Source organism: Triturus cristatus, chromosome 7 (genome assembly GCF_964204655.1).
Source record: "Triturus cristatus chromosome 7, aTriCri1.1, whole genome shotgun sequence".
Taxonomy (NCBI): Eukaryota; Metazoa; Chordata; class Amphibia; order Caudata; family Salamandridae; genus Triturus; species Triturus cristatus.
The window spans coordinates 331,838,025-331,862,503 of record NC_140590.1 but is presented as its reverse complement, the minus strand read 5'-3'; the positions used below and the strand labels follow the sequence as shown (position 1 = coordinate 331,862,503).

Sequence of the window (24,479 nt, the reverse complement as noted above, 5' to 3'; positions counted from 1 at the left end):
AGAATTTTCCTAGTAGGAAAGCAACAAAGGGGAAAAATTAGAGTACCTATTCCAGGACAAACCAAAAACAAAATGAACAAAAACTAGTTTGTGTTACACGACCCTCTAATTTTAACAACAAAATCACACAGATTATAGAATCACAGTGGCGCATCTTAAATGCTGGAGATCATACAACTAAACTCCCTAAACCTGTATATGACTTTAAACAAAATAGTAATCTAAGAAACTCACTAGTCAAAGCCATATACGAGGATGAACCCAATTTCGTTCAGAAATCCATTACAGGTTTGAAACAGATGGTCAGGAACCGCAAATGTGGTAATGTAACAAGACATTTTCCAAATTTATTTCTTAGCCCAGTTTTTCAGACAATCCGCAGTTGTGTGTTTCAATGTCTTAATGCTTATGAATTGGTGACCCACCTACTCCGATGTGATCCGTCTGGGCAGTTGTTAATTGCATTGCAGAAGCCCTTTGGGCCTGTGGCCTTGGACAGGTTAGCACTATGGGTAAAATTGTTGCTGGCTGAAGCCAGTGTGAATGTAAGCAAGTTAGGTGCCCACTCTGTGTGGGGCATCACACAATAAAATGGAGTGTTGAAACTTTCCAAACACACACCCCCTGTCACAGATCTGGGTTTAATTTATTGATATTTTTCTTGCTAATACACCCCACTTTGGACCCAGCCATATGCAAATCATTCTTGACCACGTTCCTCATGGGAAGAGTCCAGCCCGAACTGCAAACAAGCATCCACGAACCAGTTTCGGGGTATCACTCCTCATCAGCCAGGCTAACATAAAAGCAGCGGCGCAGCGAAAGGGGCCCACGTCTGGGCATACCTGTAGCCATTTGGGGCACACATAGCACCACCACAAAATAAAATGATGGCCAGTGTTGAAACTTTTCAAACGCTCACCCCCAGTCACCGATCTGGGTTTAAACCATTGTTACTTTGCTTGCAATATAGCCCCAGTTTGGACCTAGCCATATGCAGCTCACTGGTTAGAGGAGGCATACCCTGAAGCAGAGATCAGGCCCGGGACCTGGGTTCGATTCCCGACGCGGCAGGGTCCAGAACCCAATTGTCCACGGACTCGATAATTCTCGTTTCGGTGCCCACTCTAAGCACGAGTTCACACTATGCAGCTCTGGGCAACAAGCCTGCTTAATCTCCACAACGGCCCCCCGCGGCGGGATGCCTGGCTTTCACCTTGGGGATGCCCAGTACGGGTTATCTTACAGGGAAAAACCAGGACGGGTTCCCAATGCAAGCGCCAAGATGCCCGTAGGGTGATAGTTGCGCTCTATAAGTACTTCAATCAATCAAATCAGTCTTGACCCTGCTCCCCATGGGAACAGTCCAGACCAAACTGCCAACCCACTCTGTTAGAGGAGCTAAGGCATTAAAGTATTTTATGATGGGTTCTCGCCTTGAGGACCTCACAGAAACCTACTGTGAATGTTGCCTCTGTAATGGTGGTTCAGCTTCAAACAAACATATTGTGAGTCTCCGATCCAGACAGAATAAAAAACATTTTCTAGCATTCATGTGAAGAATGTTCAATTCTATCAAGGACACGGAGGTAAGGATTGTCCAACCCAGGGTAATTCTACATTATTGTTGAATTTCCAGGTTTGTTGTTGTTCCCGCCATACAAGGATAATTTGTGATATGTGGTGGAGGTTTCCTCCTTTTATTCTTTGGATTCCGCAGGGTCAGAACAAAAGTAGAGCTAGAATTCTCTGAGGTTGAATGTCTGGACTTCCAGTTTCCAGAGTTGGCCTCATCGCCCTCATAGGATTTTAGTCCTTCGACCTGCTTCAATTGCTGGATCAGAATCAGACTTTCTGCGGAATCATTTCCTTACATCTAGTTGGTTGTGGTTTATAGATTTGAATTACTGTATGAACTTGCTTGATTTAGCAAAGAACGAGGAGGTTTCCTCGTGGGCTGACTGATTTAGGGTCCGATGGGCCCTGATTGGTTTGTGGGAAATGCACTTTAGTGGTTACTGTGATTTTATTGGCTGCTGACATTTTGCAGTAAAACTAAAGAAGCATAATTCTTGCCTCCGTGTCCTTAATAGAATTGAAAATTCTTAACGCGAATACTGGGATTTTTCATACCACTTGAAAATAGTTTACGTACCCGATGGCTCCACTGACCACCTCCTCTACACTATCCACAACCCTCAATGTCCTATCAGTTTTATTAACAATACCCTTTTAAAACCTAAACATTATCATACCGTCTTTTAACTCTAAATTGGCAGGATTAGTATGAAATGATACCATTGAATCCTACAGCCAATGGAATTTATTTGCAGAAGTAACAATTTGCCAGCTCAAGCCTGTTGGAAAGTGGGTTATTGGTAGGGGCAAATGTAGGTCTGCCACTGGCAATAAGGCCACTAACACATGGTAGGACTCAGCATAGGTCTTGAAAATTATTCCTATGCTCAACCCTTGGTAACGTGGCTGCGAGCAGACAGGCTTAACTTCAAAGACAGGTATGTAAAGCATTTAGAAAAAGAAAAAACAAAAAACAAAAAAAACACAATTTCAGTAAATAATTAAGACTACACAATAAAAATCCACCACCAATTTATAAAAATAGGAAATATGTCCTATCTTAAAAATTACAACAAAGTGACAGAAATCCAATGTAGGGAACCGGAGATATGCATTTTCAAAGATTTAATAAAATATAGCACTTAGATTATAGCACCATATTGCGATACCTGCTCGCGATAGACCAGACCAAAGTCAAAGTTTCAGGCCGGGCTCGATGGAACCCTGAGCGGCTACAGCTCCCGGTCTCAGTTTCTAACTTCACACTTAGAAACCTTTCTGGACCTTTTTTGCCAGAGGGTCCTCAAAACTGCCAGCCAGTCCGGATCCGGTGAGGGTTCGCCGGCTTGACTTGTGACGAGGCTGACAAATTCAGTGATGTCAATTGAGGATGAAGAACTTGCCCTTAGTTCATTGAGATTAGATCTTGAATCAAAGGAAACTGTACTCTGGGAGCCACTGACAGCTGGAGGAGCTCCAAAAACCAGAACTGTCTCATCCATGCCGGGGCTATTAGAATCAAGTGGCACGGTTCCGACCTCATTTTCCGTAATACCCTCGGGATCAGAGGAAATGGGGGAAATGCGTAAGCAAACATTCCTGTCCAGTGGAGGTGTAGAGCAAGATCCCCAAGATCCCGCTTGAGGGAATCTGCTTGCAAAATGTTTGCATTTCTTGTTGTGGTGATTTGCAAGCAGGTCCAGAGATGGAGTGCCCCATAAGAGAAATATTCACAAGAGTTGATCCTGAGCTAACTCCCATTCGTGGGAAACACTGGCTGATCTGCTTAGGATGTCTTCCCTTGTGTGATGAACTCCCGGAACGTGCTGAACCTGCAGAAAGATGTTGTGCAGCAGAAGCCTGGTCCAAATCTGTTGAGCTTGTGCCGAAAGGGGCTTTGATTTTGTACCCCCTTGCTTCAGCAGATAAAACAGTCGTCGTACAGTCTGTCCTGACCAGTACAGGCGAACTGTGGATTCTGGGAAGGGAAGCATGGAGGCCCAAGAACACCGCCTTAAGCTCTAACAAGTTGATGTGTAGCTGAGCTTCCTGAATGGTCCAATCGGATTGTATTTCGAGGTCTTGGAGGTGTGCTCCCCATCCTTGCAGTGAGGCGTCTGTTGTCATAACATAACTGGGACATTGAGGTTCGAAGAGCAGACCTTTTGATAAGTTCTCCCTGATCCCACACCATGACAGTGTGGTCTGTATTTGAGGAGTGATGGTGATTCGATCCTCTAAGGACCCTTGGGATTGCACCCATTGCATGCAGAGTAGTTCTTGAAGGGGTCGCATGTGTAGTCGGCATTTGGGAACTAATGGGATGCAGGAAGACATCATCCCAAACAAGGATTTGAAGATTCTCACTGAAGAGGACCTTTCTGTTTGTAATTGTGATTTTTTGGGTGCGTTCTTCTGAAGGATACGCTTTTGCTTCCTTCGTCTGGAGCCTGGCCCCTAGGAATTGAAGGGACTGCAATGGAATGAGAGAAGATTTTTCCACAGTGATCCGTAGGCCTAGAAATTGGAAGAGATCCATGCAGCGTTGTAGAGATTGCAGTGCGTCTTGATATGATGCGCCCTTTATTAGCCAGTCGTCCAGATACGGATATATCTGGTGGCTTTGTTGTCTCAAGTGCGCTGCGACCGGCGCCATGCATTTCGTGAAACCCTTCGGCCTCAGATCCGCGCCAAGGGTTAACACTTTGAATTGGTAGTGGTGCCCTGCCACCGCGAATCGTAGATACTGCCTGTGTTTGATGTGAATCGGAATATGAAAATGGGCATCTAAGAGATCTAGGGATGCCATGTAATCTCTCCTGCGCAGCATCAGGAGGATTTCCGGTAAAGACAGCATACGGAACAACATTTTTTTTGATGAATTTGTTCAAGCCTCTCAGGTCCATTACCTGCCTCCATTTGGAAGACTGCTTTTTTTCAAATCAAGAAAAAATGCGAGTAGAATCCTTTCCCTTGCTGTTGAGGCGGAACCTCGTCTATTGCCCCTTTCACAATGAGGGACAGAATGTCTGCCTTGAGAGCTGAGAGATGTTGTTGCTTTCTGCGAACAGGCGGTCGATCCGGAGGATTTTGTATGAACTCTAGGGTATGACCGTGATGGATAACGTCCAGTATCCATCTGTCCGTTCTTTAGGACAGCCATTGATGATAGAAGCGAGAGGTAATGGTTCTCCTTGAGGTATGACGAGGTGGTCGGCGCCTTGGCACTGTCACAGTCTCCAATTGAAGTCCTGTGATTTTCCCCTCGCAGCAGGGTTCTTTTTGGGCTGGTAGAAGTGTTCGAGGAACGAAACTGCTGGCTGCTGGAGAACTGACGGTACCCCTGTTGGTGATAAGGTTGGTACCTGTTAGATTGGAAAGAGGATCTCTGATTATACTGGCCTCTTGATCCTCTTCTATGAAAGGACTGGAACCTATTTTGTTGTAGGGAACCTAACGCTCTCGCTGTGTCTGTGTCCGATTTAATACCTTGAGGGGCATCACAGACGTTTTTGGTCGAAGAGATTCTCCCCATCAAAAGGCAGATCAACAATCTTTGCCTGGACTTCAGGCCTAAATGACATAGCCTTTAGCCAACCTTGTCTAAGGATCACTACTGCTCTGGCCATTTGCCTGAAAGCCACCGAGGAGATGTCCATGGCTATATCTATGGATTCGGAGGCTGCCCTAGCTCCATCCTGTAAAATGATGGTAGCCTCTTCTTTTTGGTCTTCTGGCAGATGAGATAAAAGCGGTGCGATGTTAGACCACATCTGCCTGTTATAGTGACTGAGAAGAGCTAGCGTATTTGAAGCTTTAAATCGAAGCTGCTGCCGCCATAACTGCAAAGCGCTTCCCTGCGCCATCCATCTTTCTTCCTTCCTTGTCGGGAGGAGCTGAAAAAGCAGAGGCCGGGTTCTTGAAATGCTTCTGCGCCGCCTGCATTACCACCGATTCAGGCTTTGGATGCCCAATCAGGCAAGCTGGGGAGCCCGATATTTTTTCTGGATTCTGGGTACCGAGGCTGGGTTCTTCATGATCTTTAAACCCTCATCCCAGACATGATTGATCATTGGGATAGTCCTAATAGACTTTATGGATGATTCCTTGCAGTCATAGAGGAAACCTAGTAAAGCACATGGCCCCATAAAGATAAAGTGCTTTGCGACAGCAACAAAGCAGGCGACCCAGTCCGGATCGGAGGCAAAAGGGCATCAACAAAAAACCCTAATTTCCAATGGCAGGCCACCGTTTAGCATAAACGATGACGCAAGCCAATGGAAATGAGGGGCGGAGCTTCGAGTCCCTTTCTGCAAACCCCTCATCCACCAAATCTCTCACCGAGCGCTTTGCGCTGCAACGCCAGTTGAGACCTAAAAAGTTCGGGGGTGCCCAGGGCACAGGATGACTTTGCAACATAGCCTGAATTTTACAGCTTGCTGTTATCGCCTGTTATAACCCAGATAAGAATGAGTGAACCTGCTAAATGCAGGGAAAGCACTAAGGTGCACAGAGACACAACACGTGCAAAACAGTTAACAGCAAATGTTTAACAAGCACTGGCAAAGCGCATAGACTGGTACTGGTCATCAGCCTTTTCGCTTTGCCAGTGCTTCTTTTGTTTGGTCTTAAATTTAGTAAATCACTGTTGAGGGAGAGAGGGATCTGCCAGGCTCTTGCTAATAAATACAACAACAAAAAAAACATTGGCTAAAAACAAATGTGTGTATTTTGGCTTAAAAAACACATATTGCTGTGGTAGTTACTGGCACTGAAGGAACTACTTTGTGCGTGGATGTGTTCCTTGCGGAAAAAAAAGGAAAAAAAGAATCATGCCACTGATAATGAAGTTCGCCAATGCCTTAAGTGGGCCAACACATACTCTATGTTATAGAGGGTGAAAGAAATATACAAATGACAGCAGACCAATGGATGAAGAGAGGACTGGAACTTACTACAAGTAGGTCATATCATTTTAGTTAGGGCTACCAGTTTTCTGGTTTTACTGATTTCTACAGATAAATACAGATGGAAAATAATGTGTTTTATACCTCTATTTATTTTTAAAAGCAGAAAATGTGTAAAAATGGGCTTCTTTTAAATGACTTGTTTTCTTTAATGAATTTCCGGCTAACAGCTGAGCAGATACACTGCATGGAAATTTTAAAAAAAATAGGATACAATTTTCTTAAATAATGGCCTATTTCAGCATACATTTGTAGTACAACGCTAATATTTACTTGCGGGTGTACTGTAATGTTATAGTTGGCTGCTTAATTTGCTAAAATACAAAAGACATCAAAGTGAGGTGTGTCAGTTAAATGTGTAAATATACAATTTTACAACTTTATTCACAAAACAAAAAATAAATAGATAAATACTGATAAGATGTTCAATAATGAACATGGATAAATGCAGACAAAAATGTTAAAAAATAAACACCATAAAGACGGGCACTCTAATTATAATACACTTAAAAAAGTCTTGGCTCAAGCCAGCCCTAAGAATTATACTTTTAATGTAAACAGTTAATTGAACAGCCTGAAACAACCAACAGACACCATTACAATCGGAGCCGGAGAACTGACAAAACACAACTGGGCACATATTACATTAATGGAAAATTAATTATAAGTTAGCTGCTTTCCTGCATAATTCTTCAGAAGAAACCGGCGTTGTGCTACTTTGAAAGGAGGTTTTAAAAACAGCAAATAGGACAACAGCCATTAATGTGTGATCAGAAATTGCCGCTTACGGCCACTGAGGAGGTCATCGGGTGAATAGTGAATAACAGCACCCATTAACTTCACATATTTTTATCGACAACACCACCAATTCATTATTTTACCAACGTGCTTTTCTACTTGCTGCTCTTATTGAGGTAAAACTTTCTAGTACACCCTCGCTGGCAAGACAGAAAGAGACTCAAGACCTGGCTATTCGAGTAGACACAGCGCCCCGATAATTGCGCTTTACAAATGCGGGTTGTTTGCCCAAAATGGAATTAGTATGCATTTTCTTGAAAACAATGTAAAGAAAAACTGTAAAGTAACACTTCGAATACAATGTTATACCTATAACAGTCAATAGTTTCCTAAATGCTGTAGTAAGCGCAAAAAAAGAAAAACCCAGTTTGTGACTCGTGCAACATAAAATGACAATACAATATTTGAATTCTTACTATCCGGATTTAAAGTTCCACGTGGGTTGAATTGTAACATTTGGAAGTCGGGTGCCCTACGTTTGCTACCCATATGGCCCTGCGCTCCCAGGCGCAGTTCTTTCACCTTTTGCCCTTTGGCCCCAGTGGCCCTCTTGTGTCAATACAGCAGTGAAAGAGGAGACAACTTCCTCCCTCAAACGTACTGTTTACATACGCAGGGATTTCCGCAGGACGCTCAATTTAGCCGCAAGCAGCAGTAATAAACTGCGAGGCAGGGAGGTCCAGAAAAGGTTAAAATTACAAAATCCCTTCAAGACACCCAAAAGGTAAACCCTCGAAGATTTGGTCTCAGAAAGGGGTTGTGCACGTGCAAGGGAGCCGTTACCACCAGATTCCTGTATCTAACAAAGAATGCAATGCTCCAATCACCAATGAACAATGGTCCTTCTCAGTCTATGTGTCTTGAAGTACACATGGATTTGGCAGTCATTGGATGGGAAGTTCATCTAACTGTCACCAGGCTCCTCGTCTGGAGAGCATGCTGCTCTCACTTAAGGAAGGCCTAGGAAAAGAAGTCTCAGAAAATACGATCACTGCAAGGCAAAATCCAAGGGTGGACGATGACAAATACAGGTTTCAACAAACCACATCAATTACCAAATATCTCGAACCGTTTTTATTGGATATATCTCGTCTCCAAAAATGACAATCTTTGGTAAAGTCAACAGGTTAGGGTTTTAATGTTCTAACATATGCAGCGTTAAAGATCAAACAAGCATTTGCAATGCAATAGGTCTCGCATTACTGATAGTTTGTGGTATTGGCGTTGCAAATAATAATGCAACACCAATAGCTCACACTTTCAGTAATGCAAGACCTAGTGCATTGCAAATGCTTGCATACTGAGCCAGGAACTTGCATTGTATGTCTCAGTGCAGTACCGCAAGCTGCTCGTAGAGGTCTCTAGTGAGCAAGGCACCAGCATGCATTCTACATACAGTACTACAAGCTACTCCTAGAGGTCCCTAGTGACCAAGGTACCAGCATTGTAGGTCTACAAAGTTGGAGCTATTGGCATTATAAATGGCAATGTTGTTAACCTTGCCATGTTGCAGGGTACAGTACCATACACAGCCAAAAGAGGACCTCTAATGGTCACATATGGTACTGCACCCTGCAGAAGATATTGTAAATCCACCCTACCCATAATGCATTGCATGCAAGACAGTACTACGAGTACATTCAAATAGCTATGTCCATATATACAATTAGTAGCTTTGAAATGTGGCAAGAGTTATTACATTAATTTCGGATTAGGTTGTACTCTGTGTGGTGCCGATGAAGGGAAATTTATAGACGGTCTCACATAAATGTGAGATGCTCTAGTGAGTGAAGTAACCACTGCCAGCCTAGCTTAGGACCAAGTGTGTGTCCTTAGTGTCTTGAGGCTGTAATTAAAACCTAGGGAGTAACACCACATGTAACAGGGGGTGTCCTCATGGGAGGATACAATAAGAGACATGGCAGTACTAAGGCGAGACTACTAAGCGTATTGACCAATGAAAAGCGACCATTTACAAAGGACAGGTACCAGAGACAATTAAAAAGATGGGTGGAAGTGGGCGGAGCTTTATGCCCATATCCTGAATACAGCATGGCTCGAAAAGACAGCGCCAGCGCTGCCTAGGCAAGACCTAAAAAGGAGGCAGCAAACAGGAGCAAACAGCAAGTAGTATAGTTGTAAAGTAGTCTCTGATGAAGTTCAATACAATCCCTGTGGAGATGGAAGGATACATTCAAACAATCAATTACATTAGGTGAGATATAACTATTCCACTGGGCTGAGCCAAGAAGTGATTGACTTCAAGTGAAAGGCTGAAAGAAGCTGGTCAAAGAAAGCCATTGGTTGAAACAGGCAGACCAAAAGCCCACTCAATGTATATTGTGAACAATAGGTCTGTTTAACAGCTCTGCTATCAATACCCACATCTAAAAAAAGCAGAGCTAGCTGCTTACAATCATGACTGCTTCACATCGCTTTTTTCAGGTGCTAAATTCAATCAATAACATTAAAATGCATATCATAAACACCGGTTATGTCGGGACTCCAGACACACATGGCCTTGGAAGCCTAAATTCCAAACTAAAATATTTGGCTCCCATGTTTTTTATTAGGCCCCAAAAGTCAATGTTGAGTGCCTTCAAGCCCTTATTTCGCTAGCAGCACCCTTAGTTTCAAACACTTGACCTACTTAAGAAGTGAAGATGCCAATGAAACTTACGGGTGTTTTTCTGTACCACAACATTGGGACTGCCATATAAAAAAGAATGAAAAAATTATTAGATAATGACTTCCATACATATATGTAATGAACTCGTTACACATGGCTGTAAGGGACAGTGGTTACTATTACACAATTTTACATAATATAATAGAGCTCAATTTACCAGCGTAGAAAAGATGGAACGCTGTTTGGCTGTGCTGGCATTCAAACAAGTGTCCTGTAGATCATAGCAGATGTGAATGGTGAGTACTAAATTACTGAGTCAATTTCTACTGTGCAACATTTTCATTGAATTTGGCACAAGTATGAGAGCGAGGAGGGCATCTCTTTAGAAGAAATGTATAGTAGTTTTACTAACAAAGAATATGATTGCACATTGCTGCACCCAAGTCAAATCTCAGAAAGTAACAAATTATGCTAAATAGGTATTGTACTATAAAGATTGGAAAAATGGCAAAAGAGGATATTCTACTTGTGACAGGACAAGCGTTACAGATAGAGGTACACTTCTGTTCAAAACGCGCTTCTGTAAGAATAGCGCGTCTATAGGTCCAGGTATGAACTGTGTGAGATGTCTGTATTGCATGTGGACTTTAAAAAAAACTATGAAAATGACACTGGGCAGGAAATGCACGTGGAGAGATGGGGGGAAAAAAATCGAATTTTCTCCTAATAATTTGGACAATTAAGTGTCTTTAGGTCTCGCCTATAGATAGCTTTCGTTGTCTGTTGTATAAGTCCTATACCATACAATAATACATATATTGGACTTTGCGTCAGCCTCGTCCTTGTAATTGGATGTCTATATTGTACCTCTATTTGATGCTCTCGATTTGAAGGCCTTCCACCCCATTTTAATAGTAATCTCACCTCTGGACCATAGCTTCTTTTACTATTATTTCAACTTCAACAGCTCACAGCAGAGAATAATATTTTCCATTTGTCTTCTAGCATTCAACGCAGTATATGAGTTTCCTCAAGCTCTCAAACCACCCTTTTATTTTACGCTGGTCAGAATCGGATTTACATATTTATTTATTTAGTTGAAAAACGGTGCTCGAATCCCACCGCTATGAACTGGAAACAGTAAAACAGTAAGAGGATCCTAATCTTTAATTTACTGCATTACGAAAAGTGCAGTGATAAAAGCCCCAAGGCAAACATTGACGCATCTCAGTTAGACAGACTGATGGGGAAATACAAATAATGAAAAAGATAGAATGAGGCCCACATACGTAATGATGCATATGCACATCATCATGCATGTGAATGCCTACAAAATGACATGGCCGTCGTGGCCATGTAATGGCTTTTTTCCCCCTCCTTTTTTTTGGCCATGTTGCCCAGCACCTTGCTGATGCTGTACAGCGTCGCCAAAAGGCATTGGCCAAGCTAACAGGTCCCACTGACATGACCCACTACCTTTGCCAATGCTGGTTTGATTATCCTTTTACAAACCCACTCCTAATAAAAGCATTCAACTATTTACCTGAAAATACAACTCTTAATCTGATGCCAGACTAATAAGAGTCGGCATTGTAAAAGCCATGGACCTAACGAAATGTACTGGACATAACCTGATTTTCCAGGAACAGCAAACTGAAGTAAAATCCTATAGGACAAATCACGGCTCAATTACACCTTTGAAATACAGATATTTATGCATTATTCTGTGCCTGGGGATACTGCGAGGTTGAAAACAACGGGCTTACAAAACTCTTTCAATTTCTCTCCTGCCCGGGTTCAAAATTCATTCTCAAATGAAAGCTGAAGTGAAGCTGCATCATATTGCTTTTAGGCACTGCAACTGCTCATGTCCCGTAGGGTTTAGGATAGAGGTTCGTGTAGGGACGATCTTGGAGACGTTTGGAGGTCTTTGGGTGAGGAGGGTATAAAGGCACACCGGGCTGGAGAGGCAGTGGGGCAAAGACTAGCTCTGCGGTACTATGTTACATGCCATGCCAGTCCAAGCTTTTCTTCGTAGCCATGAAGTACGCACTCTAAAAATCTTTCACGGTGTTGTCAATCCAACAGTCCTCTGGGTACACACCCGTAGAATGCCTAGTTCATACATGCGCTGCTGAAAAGTGTAGCAGTGCAATGTGCATACCCTGAAGGCCACCAACTGCCCCATTATTCTGCAACTTAAGCCTTGTTTTGTGCGAGACCTTGTTGGTGAATTGCATTTCACTGTGATCTATCCAGCGTCCATGCTGCAGGCTCGACCCCAGTGCACAAAGTAATAGCGCCAAAGATCACTGTTGGGGTTTCAGAAAGTTTCTTTATCCATAGGCACTCTAAATGTAAAGCCCGCTTCTCCAGAGTGCACTGTAAAGTACAACAAGCGTTGGTAAAGCCAATACGTCTTGACCGCGTGAGAGCTATTCGTTTGTCAATGTCTTTTAGCTCAGCTATACAGCAGTATGGCCGCTGTGCAGCACAGTTAAAAGTTTGAAAAAAGTGTTATAATGAGGCAAGCGCTGGACACTGCACTTTAACCCACAAACATTTAGCTGCATTTCTGTAAAACGTGGCTAAAAGACAGACAAAGCAGATAGCTCTTGCATAGGCGTGGCATATTGGATTGGCCAATGCTTTTTAGTGGTAGTTTCCAGATTTGCCGGTGCCAAACCTACCCAAATGTGTTTGGCTGAGCCCTTGACAACCCTGCCGATGTGTCCGACAAGTACCATTCACTGCGTTTGTACCGGAATACAAGGTAGCACCATTCCTGTGGAGCGTTGCTGCTTGGACTGCAAATACAGTGAATGGCAGAAAAGTATGTACCGAAAGTGATTTCAAAGCTCACATAAGTCATTCCATCACAGTGAGTCCTTGAGAACATTTTCGGAGTTGTAACATTAAATACACTATTACCCCATGCACACTGTGAATGTGCTTACGCTGGAAAACAGTACTAAACACGCCTGCCACTCTATGAACACTGTACATAAAACTGTGTGCATGTACTCTTTCAAAACACAACTCTAACCTGCCAGTCGTGTACAAGGATTCCATTGTCCTCATGGCACTACATAGCCCTTGCATGCTCACATGCCACTTAAACTGAATGGTTTCCTCATTTGGGAAGTACACATTATCATCTGTGTGATGCTTTAGCATGGCGATTGCACGTCTCTCACGCTCAATCAGAAGCCCAGAAATTTCAAGTAGGGCATTAGTCTCCATAATTCTCACTATATATTCAAAAGGAATGGGCTTCTGAATACTGCAAGAGGAATTCAAGAAACCAAACGCAAGTACTTCTTACAGAACCACATCTTCAAAAGTTAGTCTTCTGCTACAAAAGGGTTGGGGCAAGCAACCCAAGGGGGCGCAGGGTTGGGGCAAGCAACCCAAGGGGGCGCAGGGTTGGGGCAAGCAACCCAAGGGGGGCGCAGGGTTGGGGCAAGCAACCCAAGGGGGGCGCTGGGTTGGGGCAAGCAACCCAAGGGGGGCGCTGGGTTGGGGCAAGCAACCCAAGGGGGGCGCTGGGTTGGGGCAAGCAACCCAAGGGGGGCGCTGGGTTGGGGCAAGCAACCCAAGGGGGGCGCTGGGTTGGGGCAAGCAACCCAAGGGGGGCGCTGGGTTGGGGCAAGCAACCCAAGGGGGGCCTGGGTTGGGGCAAGCAACCCAAGGGGGGCCTGGGTTGGGGCAAGCAACCCAAGGGGGGCCTGGGTTGGGGCAAGCAACCCAAGGGGGGCCTGGGTTGGGGCAAGCAACCCAAGGGGGGCCTGGGTTGGGGCAAGCAACCCAAGGGGGGCCTGGGTTGGGGCAAGCAACCCAAGGGGGGCCTGGGTTGGGGCAAGCAACCCAAGGGGGGCCTGGGTTGGGGCAAGCAACACCGAGGGCCTGGGTTGGGGCAAGCAACACCGAGGGCCTGGGTTGGGGCAAGCAACCCAAGGGGGGCCTGGGTTGGGGCAAGCAACACCGAGGGCCTGGGTTGGGGCAAGCAACACCGAGGGCCTGGGTTGGGGCAAGCAACACCGAGGGCCTGGGTTGGGGCAAGCAACACCTGGGTTGGGGCAAGCAACACCGAGGGCCTGGGTTGGGGCAAGCATATTTTTTTTGGGGGGGGGGGGGAATGGGCCATATAAGTGAGTGGGGCAAGGTAGGTGAGTAGAGGGACAAATTCATGGAGATAGGCAGGATAGTGTGTTAAAGAAAGATTTGTTTGGAAGAGAGTGGGACAAAGTGGGTGAATTCAAGCAGACAGGAAAGAGGGCGTGAGTGGGGGGAGCTGCATGGAATCAAGAAGGTGAGGAGGGCGAGAGGTGTAAAGGATGATCGCAAGGCAGAGAAGTACTGAGAGGGTATTGGGTTTCAGAGTGCTGGAAGCACAGTCAGCCACATTTGTAAAGAAGAAACATAACGGCTGATCGGTATAATGCAATAGAATGAGTGGAGTTGGCTGGGGGAATGCAAGGAGTTGATGGAGGAACCAAGGTGCTCAACATGAGGCGGAAAGAGTTTCCTCTTGTGCAGCCACTGGTGGGATATTCATGTCCTTCTTGCAACTGCAGACCTGCTTCTGACATGCACTGTAGTGAGCATGCTGTCACTACGTGGCTCTATGCGATTCTTCTGAGAAAGAAAAAAGAAACTACGGGTCAAGAGCTCATCATGGATTCAACCGCAGTGATTTGTGCTACAGACATCAGGCTATCGTACACCTTTAATAAGTGAGTCAGGTTGACACAATATTTAGCATTTGCGGGAAAATGACCAAACTAAAGTTGCAGTTCTAGGACAAGGTCTTAAAGAGCCCCACTAAATTGCTGTATATAAATCATAAAGTCACTCTCCTACACATACCCATTTTATTCATTTTCCCTACCCCCGGTCTATTTGCTCTTCTCATTAATGTTACCATCTTGTGTCTATTAAAATTATGTACGATCTTACCTGCCCTCATTGGCCTCAAGTCCTTCCACCTCGTTCATTGCGTCACTCAGTTCGTCCCGCAATCTCTGTATCTCAGCCAGCAGCTCCAACTTTCGCCTGCGGATATTCTCCAGCTCCATCCGCTCCTCAGGAGTCAGATCAGCAGGTACTGAAGGGACACAGAGATAAGATATTATATAGAGGCCAAGTAAGCACGAGCACACTGGTGTTAACATGGGCATAGGACCCCTTTGTCACAGAGCATCAAGTTTGTTTTTGTAATGGTTTGGTCAGTAAAGAATATTACAACAAGACAGCAACAAATGGATGTTTAAAATATAGGCCCTCCTTAAAATCTTCAATACCTCTCTCTGTCCAGACGTCCTCAAACGGTTAGACACTCCCATTATCTTAATAAAAAGTCCTGAATCAAGACAATTCTAAAAGCCAACTAAAGCCCCATAACCCACCTATTCACTGGAATATAGAGAAAGCAGGCTCAATTGAACTCCGAAGCCAGATGAGAAAGAACAACCTTCTCTTGGACTAATAGTCTGACTTCAGACAAAGCCGCAGCATTGAGGATACATTCATCCAAAAAGATGATGATGTGCTCCAGATCATCAGAAAGATTCTTGCCTGCCTCAGTCTTACTCATCCTACCTGCAGTCTTTGACACAGTCAACCACCAAGCAGAGACCCATACGCTAGGGAAGAAGTCCTACAGTGGTTCACATCCTACAGAACCAACTACCATCAATTCATCCATAAAGGAAACTCAAGATTCCCAGATCCTCCCAAAAACCTGTCGAGTACACCAGGGCTCCATCCTATGTCCCTTTATCTTCAAGCACTACATGGGACCCTTATCATCTTGTGCACCAACAAATTCATCAATATCCCAGGATTCTGTAGCTGTACCTAAAAAAACTCCATTGCTCATAGCATTCAGCAACTAAAATCAGTCTTAATGTCAACCTAAACAGGATGTCCAGAACATACCTATTATTCAGTCTCAAATAAATTCATTGTTTTCACCAGTAGACCACCTCAAACCCAATCCTGCATAGATTTATTCCCCAGTGGATAGTCAACACCAAACTTTCAAGAAATTGCCCACACTGAACTCTCATTTACAGAACGCAGCACAAAAAAAGTCAAAACTGCACGGCACAGGCTCTCTCGCTTAAGAAAAGTGAAGCCTTCCTCCCCTCAAACAGACTGAAGACAAAAGTCCAAACCTACAGACAGAGGAAATTTTCTGTTCCATGGTTTCCCAGAAACCCCAGTGACCTCCCTGAAAGGTACCCAACATTTCAGACAAACATCTTCCTAAAGGCCTGAAGAAGTTTGATAATTTATCCCAATCTTGAAGAAGTCCACAAGCTCCATCACTAACCAAGGTCAGTAAGACCAGAAACAGCACCACTGAAGGTAAGGTGTACAAAAGAAAAAAAAAATGCACAACAAGCGAAGAGAACAGACCCACCATAGGATCCAAAAATAAACCAACATACATTTTAAAAAAAACAGATAACACAGATTTGTTCTCGATGTATCTGGAGCAAGAAAAGCAACCTGGATAGTTTCAATAATTGAGCATTTACTGCTGGCAAATGTGGCAATAGAGGGGTAATATGTTTCAACTGCAGCAAAGCAGACTAGGCCTTCAATTTTTTTTTTTTTTTTTAAGGTCAGTAAATTAAGTACCCCAAATTGTGTAATAGCAACATCCATCCTTTGCAGCACCAACATGTTGTATGAATCATTATTACCCTATAATGTCTCAACTCCCCAATGATACTCCAGTTCGATTATCAGAAGACCCACTTCTTCAGCTAACTACTCCAAATGAAAGCAAACAACCACCCCTAGTCCCACATAGTAAACCATTTTAAATCATCCTTTAACTCATGATAATGTATTAGCTAGGGATGCACAATACAAGTACCTAGTCATGCATACATGGACTAATTAAATAGTGATGGGACCAAAACCAAATGTAAACAAGGAAGGACACCAATAAATGAAAGTACATGATATATAGCATAGTGACATCATAGACCATTCATTTAGCTCCAATAACTGTAGACAAGAATTATAGTTCCAAAGTGATCCATATAAATTAACCCACAATTCAGCAACATATTCCATAATGCAAGATGGCATGCTACAGAAGGGACAAAACCATGCAGCAAAAAAGCAAGACTCAAAAGATGACTGGGCCAGCATACTCCCTGCATACCCATAAGCCTTCTGCTACCAAGACTATTTTATGTTTATGGGTAAACATGTTCAATCAAGCACAGCTTAACCCTTTTGGACTATCCATCTGATCATGGCATTGTCATGGTGAAGGCACCTGGGCAAGGACTGATGGCCAGGGACAAAGTTAACACAAAAGCTTACTAGACGTCTAATGTTGGACCGGTGTGGAGGCAGAAATAGCTACCTGCATGGCCTTGCAAACATGCATCTATGCCCTGATTAGGTTGGAATTTTGACAGCACTGCTGTCAAACCGACCTACTGTAACAATTCGACCACTGGCTTTCTTCAACCAACCTCTCGCAGATTTACTTGGTCAAGCATATCTTTGCTCAGTCCAATGGAGTATTCATATTTAAGTAAAAAGATTAGCTTGCTAGCACTGAACTGCATGAGGGGCTACTTTATAATTATAGTTCTCTTTGATGACTTTCTTCTGTCGGTCTTGCTCTAATGTGCAAACGCAGCATGCCATAGCACAATAAACCCAATGGCAATGCTTGGTTCAACTTGTGGCAATTATCTGTAGATTTTTCGCCTCAGTGAATACAACAATCACGAATGTACATGGAGTGCATCCTCTGTAATGGGATGCGCCTCAAAGCCTAGGGGACCCGTCCAGTTGGCGAAAACCTAAGCAACACATCACTGAAAGGGCTTGCTCTGCTAATCGGAGCCACATCCAGTGGTCTCCGCACCCTGACCTTTGCCCCCACCCAAATGAGGATTCAAGAGTAAGAAAATGACTTTCTGCCACGATTCAAATTTTCCCTATTTTTATGTAACTGTGTATGATTAAACATATATATGTATGTATATGTCAATTAGATATATAGGACTTGATGTGTCATTGATTTTTAAATTGTAATAAATTACTGTTTTAATTAGAACCAATTGTTATTGCATTTCTCTAGTTGATCTTTACACTGAGTTCATAAAAACGTTGTACTGATCAGACACATCTACAGATTTGTAACAACCACAAAGTTTTAATTGCCTAGGAATGTACAATACACTGTTAGTGCCCTGCCGTAGGAATTGCGGTATCAATTCGACAGGGGGTCCTTGTTACTTTTCACTACACGAGTAAGACTTTGGCAGCTCTGCCTATTTCCCTCAAAAGTCATGTGCAAAACAGTTGCACCTGGTGCTCACTATTGGGTCAAACAGTAAGGATCTCTCAGGACAGAGGCAAGAGGTCCCTACTGGCAGACTTGAGCCCAGTAACCCCAACTGCACACCTCTCGCACCAAAGCAGTTCCCACATCCTAAGAATTTTTTTTTTTTTTAATACTGCCTTTGAACTGGATGTCAGGCCTAGGGTGGCCAACTTATTGCAGGTTTGTCCTGCATTTGAGTAGTCTGCCCTGCTACACACACTCCGCAGTGTAACACCAGATGCCCCATTTTCTGCACCACCAACTGGTAGGATGTCTAAATCTCATTTTGGCTGGGAAGGAGGAGCTGCTACACTTAAGAGGTCATGCAGAATGCAGCTTCTGGGACACGGTGGCCTTCAGAGATGCAAACAGTCAATGTGAAGACCTGCATGTGACAACACTAAATATGTGAAGGATAACAATGCTGTGGGTATCTGCTGTGACTATGCCTTTGCCATTCATTTCTTCTATAGAGCTTCCTTTAAAGGCGCACAGTTTCAGTTCAGGGACAGAGGCACAGGGAGAATACCATTGCCCACTTGAAAGGGTCCTTTTACATGTTATTTATTGCACTCACCTGCACCTGTGCTGTGCCTAATTCAAAGCCCTCCCCAAATTTTCCATTGGATGGGAACAAGGCACAAGTAAATTGGGAGACCTTTATTCAAGTCCTGGGGCTGTAGGGTGGCTACTAAGCAATATGAATCATGGCTACAGTGGTTTACCATTGGCGTTTAAGGTCTTAAGGCTAGGTCATTAGATTTGGACGACAGTTATCCATATTTTTGCCAACTTGCCTCTTCAAAAGATGCAAACAGTGAGCAGTTAAGGCCTACTCCAAGGAGGTGGTAATGGGGTTGAAACTCAAATAGAGTACAGAGCAGTAATTTGACTCTATACGTTCAATATCCAGCTGAGTTGTATCTTCTGAAAAGGGCTCTATTTCAAGGAAGGCTTATGTAATTAAACCAGAAAAATTTGCAACGCAACTCATAGTCCCAGTTTCCCAATAAATGTTTTCAGTTGTGCCCGTGTGCATAAAGTGTCTCGGCGCAAGCAAAATGTGTACATGCTGCTAAAATGTCCTGCAAAGTGATTATGGAAAGCTGGCCAATCTAGTCATGCCTCAGTCACTTGGCAGACAATGGAAACCAAGCTCTGAAAGATTGTTCGGGTAGAATGCCAACAGCGTATCAGCCCCATTGCAACGGATAAGAAGAGGGAAAGTGAAGGTCATGCCTCAAAAGGTTTGGGAAAAATGTAGTAAGTAAGTGACATTGGGCGCAGCATCAGACTGCCCTTAATAAACAATTTGAAGAAAACCTGACATAATGAAACTAAAAATATGTCCCTAAAGGGCACTTAGAGAGAGGGGCACCTAAAGAGAGCCTCAGGTGTTGGGGACCACTAACAGCAGCAGGTGAAACCGGATGTTAGACCCAGTAGGACATCAGGTTGAGACACCAGCCAAAAGGTCATGCAGGCCCCAAAATCGCGTGAGCTCTGGTGAAACCCCAGCAGTAGTCCAGAGTATACTTCAATCCTGAAAAACCATCGAAGAGCATGTAGTGCAACAAAATTTACCAGCTAGTAAAGGAAAACTAAAGAACTTCAAAATCTTGGTTAGCATGTTAAACCCGGAACAAGGACAAACGAGCATATGCAATAGGTCTCGCATTTACGTGAGTTTAAGCTATTGGCATTGTAAATGACAATGCCTTTTATTTATGTTTTAAAAACTAAAACTAAAATAAAACTCATTGTTATTTGCAATGTCAATAGCTCAAACTCGTGTAAATGCGAGACCTATTGCATTGAAATGCTTGTTAGATTAGTGAGTAGAAACGCTCCCTTTCAGCCCCCCCAAGGCAAATTAATTAAATAAAGCGCGGCTGCTTAAGTGAAAGCGGACCGCGCAGCAAATAAAAATAAGCATTGGCATAGCCAATAGGTCTCGCCTTTGGGACCTTATAAGTGTTTAACCATGCAACAGTTAATGTTGTTGCACCAATGATATTGTGCTGCATAACTAAATACTTATGAGGTCCCAAAAGGCGAGACCTATTGGCTATGCCAATGCTTGTTACAAATTGGTACATTTATTAAGACAGCCCAGGAGGAAGGAATCGTATTCTCTACAAACGTATGCAAACAACTGTCGGAATGGGTCCCCATAGAGCCCAAGCTGCTTTAAAACAAGCATTTGCAATGCAAAAGGTCTCGCATTTATACGAGTTTGAGCTAATGGCATTGTAAGTGACAGTGCCTTTAATTTATGTTTAAAAAAAAAAAAAATTAAATAAAAAGCAGTGTCATTTACAATGCCAATAGCTCAAACTCGTATAAATGCGAGACCTATTGCATTGCAAATGCTTGTTTTCTTTACTGTAAGCAATGTTGTACAGCAGCCCGTGTTGCTGTGCAACGTGTCTATAATATACCAAAAAAAACATAGCCAAAGCCAATAGATCTCACATAGGCTGAACCTATTGGCTTTGCCAATCCTTGTTCTGATAAATTCAGGTAAAACAAACATAAGTCAACAGTGATTACTTCTTTTTAGTCATTTCTGTGATTATGTTGCAAAAGCCCTGGTGTGCAGTTGAATGATCTGCTCTGCTCCATGCCTGGCCACACTTGCCCTGTTCAGACACCTCGACTGACACCTTCCCTGGTCAGACCCCTGGACTATCTTCTATCTTCTTCTTCCAAGTCAAGTCTGCCCTCAAAGCTCACTAGGTCCGAGGACCCACCCAGCCTTTCATGCCTGATCCCTCTGGCCTACGCTTTTATTACTATAAGCCACATAGCCTCTGCAACCTCGATTAATTATGTAAGCTATAATATATATTATCTATGTATACATGTATAATGTATCAAATGTATAGTGATGTGGTCTCACTGGACATATCCCACATGTGAATTCTATAAACCCGCCTCCCATACGTACATCTGCCTACCTTCTTATGTAGTGTCACGACGCTGCGCATAACATGACGCTAGAAATTCTTCACACACAGTGACCTCGAGCCGCCTGGTGGCTCCGCAGTAAAGTGTCCCTTGGTGACCTCTAGGCTTCCGAACAGTCTGCTTGCTCTCAGACACAGGCTGGACATGTAAAGTGCCCTTCAGACTTTCAGTGCACATTAATAATTATTTTTTCTTCTGCTGCCCCCAACCCCCGCCAGTCTGCGCAGTGCAAGAGTGACATTTCAGCTCATAGATGTAACCTTTGATCTAGTCCACTTTGTAGCGTATCCATCGCAGACCGGGAACACACCGAGGCATGAAGGACAGAACCCTCGGATCCAACCCGCAACATGTGTGCGTGGCGGGCACCGCACAATATGGGGCTGGGTCCCTCCGCAGCCCTCCAGCCCGTGTGCTCGTGTTGCTGCCCCTAATAATCACACGGCGGTGCTGTCCATTTCTCCTTAGGAGGAATTATCTAAATTGAGCAGTTTGACATTTTTATTATACTCTGTCGAGTCTACGCCACCTCAGCGAAGACAACCTGTAAAACTTCTTCTAGCCTGTGCAGCACTTTTTGCTGCTGCACTAAATATCTCATAAAACGCACTCTGCTTCATCAACGGGTTCTGCCACTTTAATAAGACTATTATTTCTAACTGGGTGGCAAGAGACTAATGAGAAATACTTTAAAAGGTCAGAGAGGTTTCACGTGGAAAGTGAAATTACCAACAAAGGGTATCTGTAGAACACCAGACATGTTATAGAGCAGTCCAAGAAAAATAGCTGCGATTTGTCACTTTTTATGTATAAAACAAGCCTTGTATTATTTTGCACAGCACAACCTCTCTGCATTTTATTCTTTACATTTGGTGTGTAAGTGGAAACGAGTTGCTGAGGACGTTACGTTAAACTCTAAAATGTTTCAAATCTTTCATACAGCCAAGAAAACATATCCTATTCTTTTTTTGGGGGGGAAGGGGGGGGGGGGGAGGTGAGTTAGGGTTGTAGCTAAATCTAGCCAACTACAATGCCGTATATTCCATCACTAAATAATATATTTCTCAGCTCCAACTTTGCCGGTCATTACCATGGAGAACCAACGAGCAAGCTTGGCTCTAGAGCCCGTACACGAGCCAAGCCCTGGAAATGTCTGCCATGCAAATTACACAGGATCACCTAAAATATGATAAAACCGAACACACAGTGTTTATACTGCTCGTATTCTGAAAGCACCTCTTTGAAGGTGTTTTCATAGATGATAATGTAGAAAGAGGGAATTGGTGAAATAAAACCATTGCCTCAGATCACACTGTTTGTTTAAGTAGGGAAGCCAGAATTATGACCAGGTTTTCTGGTTTCACTTTGTACAAATCATCCACTAAATTGTTGTCTATTTGTGTAAACTTTTAAACTCAAATGTTGATGTTTAGTTTTTAACTCGTGCATGCAGAAGCCACCTAAAAGCTTGCCTCGTTTTCAGCTCACGGTTCACAGGAACTCGAACTGAGCCCGGCTCGAGTTTTCAGTGGCTCGCCCACATCCGCTAAACAAATGCACCTAATATAACATAAAGAAACAAGCACAGATCTGTACATATGCAAACAGAGAGTCCCTACTAGAATGAGTTTCTGTTGCGCGACCAAGGTTCTAAATAGGCTTCCTTTGAGCGACCACAGCGGAAAGATAGATTCCCAAATTCATTGTTTTACACCGCTTGTTAAAACAAGCAAAAGAGAAAGCAGCTCCATATCCGGGCCGGGAGGAGACCTGCGAGGGAGGGGGCTGCCCGCGCATGCGCGGTACCTGTAACTTTCACGTGTTCTGCGGCTCGGGGCTCCTGTGAGCAAAACGGAGCCCCGCGTGTTGCTGCAGTGACCGGCAGGAACAGCAGAGGAGCAGCGCAGAGTCCCAACAGGAGCCGGTAAGTGCTTGGAGCGCGTGTGCGCATTTAGAAAAAAAAAAATGAAATTGCATGAGGCTGCTCAGGACGGAAGAGGACAGGAGATGTGCACACCGCGTGGCTGTACGTGCGCGTACACCAACTCAAATCCGCCAAAGCCTGCGCGTGCCCATCTCCTGTCCCACTTCCAGCGCGAGTCAGCAACAATAGATCTCGCTGGCGACAGCAGCGCTTCGCGCTGCGTTCGCCAGGCGAGACCTAAAAAGCATCTACTGATGTCCCATCGGAACCGTCCGCCTTTCTGCCTGCACTATGATGTAAAGCGAGGAGAGCCTCCTCAGAGTAATATTTTGAGGAAGAGAGCTCCAATTTGGGTCTCCCTCACACACAGTTTAGCAATAATCCTCCGGATTTAGTTTAAAAATAACCGAACAATGGGCTACCCATGCTTAACAGGAGCCAAAGAAATTAATGACTGGAATTAAATCGTTTTTAAAAAAAGGGCATTAAACTGTTTACCAAAATAGCTTATTATCCTTCGTTTCAGCAGCTTGGGTCAATTTGGCCATGCCTCTTCCAGCATCATCATCTTCCTCGCAGCTAATACGGGATTATAATTTTTACAGAGTGAGTTAATAGCCATATGGTAATACCATCCCAATCGGGGCTAGAATAACCACATATCTGCATCACAGGAAAGGGCCAGGACTGTATATTGAAATTGTCTGCCCGTATAAATAAAAAAAATGACCAAAAGGCTTATGCCTCTATTAAGGGCATGCACCACCGTACTACGGGCGGTATCTAATACAGGATTATAAAAATTGACCACCACCACGTCAGGGCCCACTTTTGTAGCCAACCCCAGGAACTGGGAGTGGGGTCCTACGGATAAAAGCCTTTAAGCAGTAACAGGTAAATATTTAGATATTACTATTTGTAGTCCCCTAACCCTCCCTTTGGCCTGCCCTATCGGGGAAAGTACAGCACCATGAAAATGTAAGGAAAAACCCTCCACGTGGGTTCGGTTTACACACCAGGTTTCCTGTATGCATATAGCATCAGAACTAGAGGCAATACGCAGCCAATCTGGAGAGCCTAAATTATTGTGTAGGCCACACACATTCCACATACCAAATTTATAGACTTCTGCAGTCTTATTCTTCCATTTACCACTTTAATATTATACTTACAAGAGGATAAAATGCTGATTTGACATCTTTTTTTACTGGTCTTCGACTTAAAGATACTGGCCATATTGGAATTCCA

General features: G+C 43.8%; 1 protein-coding gene across 2 annotated transcripts in view; it reads right to left on the bottom strand.

The window, feature by feature from the left end:
- The window catches only part of CYTH2 (cytohesin 2), a 222,662-nt gene that overhangs the window by 132,673 nt on the left and 65,510 nt on the right, over positions 1-24,479 (bottom strand). For both annotated transcript variants that reach the window (XM_085616447.1, XM_085616448.1), the window contains exon 2: positions 14,932-15,079. In XM_085616447.1, the coding sequence (XP_085472573.1) occupies positions 14,932-15,079 (148 nt within the window). The remainder of the gene's footprint in view (positions 1-14,931; positions 15,080-24,479) is intronic.